This window comes from Bidens hawaiensis, unplaced genomic scaffold, assembly GCF_021521415.1.
Source record: "Bidens hawaiensis isolate Kalapana, Puna unplaced genomic scaffold, B.hawaiensis_p1.1 tig00007800_1, whole genome shotgun sequence".
NCBI classification, from domain to species: domain Eukaryota; kingdom Viridiplantae; phylum Streptophyta; class Magnoliopsida; order Asterales; family Asteraceae; genus Bidens; species Bidens hawaiensis.
The window spans coordinates 875,838-877,458 of NW_027491541.1; the positions used below are offsets into that span (position 1 = coordinate 875,838).

The 1,621-nt window shown below is 35.2% G+C and overlaps 1 protein-coding gene across 1 annotated transcript; it reads left to right on the forward strand.

Annotated features, from left to right (window-relative positions):
• Window positions 1-242: 242 nt before the first annotated feature.
• LOC143636131 (uncharacterized) lies at window positions 243-1,352 on the forward strand. Its single transcript, XM_077103803.1, has 2 exons — window positions 243-1,032; window positions 1,087-1,352. Exons 1-2 carry the CDS (start codon window positions 243-245, stop codon window positions 1,350-1,352), a joined length of 1,056 nt encoding a protein of 351 aa, XP_076959918.1.
• Window positions 1,353-1,621: the final 269 nt, after the last annotated feature.

Consider the following 1,621-nt stretch of genomic DNA (forward strand, 5'->3'; position numbering starts at 1 on the left):
ACTGCTACTTCAAATTCAACTAAAATGTTCATCTTGATTCTTCAAATCCGTACTATTTGCATCCCTCAGATCATCCGTGGATGATTCTCGTATCCAAAATTTTTGAAGGAAGCGGATTTGGAGCGTGGAAGCATGCGAAGTCGATCGCGTTATCAACAAAGAACAAATTGCCATTTGTTGATGGAGAATTAATCAGACCTATGGATTTTTCATTGATTTTGCAATGGAAACATTGTAATGATATGGTAATCTCTTGGATCTTAAATACTTTGTCTAGAGATATTTCTGAAAGTGCTCTTTATGTTGACACTGCTAATGCACTTTGGAACGAACTTAATCAACGTTTTGGCCAAGCTAGTGGTGAGAAAATGTATCAGTTAAAGAAAAGTTTATGTGAAATATCACAAGGTAGTAAAGATATAGCTACCTATTTCACTAAAATGAAATCTGTTTGGGATGAATTAAGTGCTTTAGACTCTCTCCATGTGTGTTCGTGTGGATCATCTCATTTATTTGCTAAAAGAGAACAAGATGATCGTTTGGTTCAGTTTCTTATGGGGCTAAACCTTAGTTATGATAATATAAGGGGTAATATACTCATGATGAAACCACTTCCTTCCATGAGCGAAGTTTACTCTATACTTGTTCAAGATGAAAAGCAAAGAGAGATGCATTCTAGTACACCTTTTGTGCCTGAATCTGCCTCTATGAATGTTGCAAATCAAAACTCCTACGGTAAATTTGATAACAAGAAAGGTTTATTTTGCACTCACTGTAAGAAATCTGGACATTTGGTTAATAAGTGTTATAGACTGGTGGGTTTTCCTTTCAAGTTCACAAAAACTAAGAGGTTTTCTACAAATGTTGATGTGACTGATCAAGATTATCAAGAATCTGCCAGTCCACTTACCAATACTATCCTTGGTTTTACTAGTGAGAAAATCAGTGACTTATTGCAGCTTTTACAAAGGAACAATGTTGAAAAGTCTGCAAAAGAGCCTAGTCCTACACTCAGTCATGCAACCTTTGCAGGTATAATTTCTTGCAATACTTCTATGATAAAAACACAATGGATAATTGATACAGGGGAAAGTGATCATATGTGTTTTGATGACGCTCTTTTAACAAATGTTAAAATTCTTTCTCACCCTGTTTATCTTCGCCTTCCTAATGGGCAAGTGATTACTGTTCACAAATATGGCACACTTGTTCTTAATCCAAATCTTTCTCTTTGTCATGTTTTACATGTTCCACAATTCAAGCATAATCTCCTTTCCATTCCTAAAATTTGTCAAGATACCAAAGGTTTGGTGTTCTTTTCTGATTCTACTTTTGTTTTGCAGGCCCCTTAAATGAAGAAGCCACTAGTTCTTGGTGAACTTCTTCATGGGCTATAGCTCCTTCATGCTGCTTTACCTTCTTTTTCAATAAATAAACATGTTTCTCTTTCTCATACATATTGTAATTCAGTTGTAACCAGTGATATGTGGCATACTAGACTTGGGCATCTGCCTTTTTACAGAATGAAACAGTTATATATTTTGCCTAATGGTTATACTGGCACTACTTTACATTGTGAAATTTGTCCAAAAGCCAACAACATTGCTTGTTTTTTTCCTAA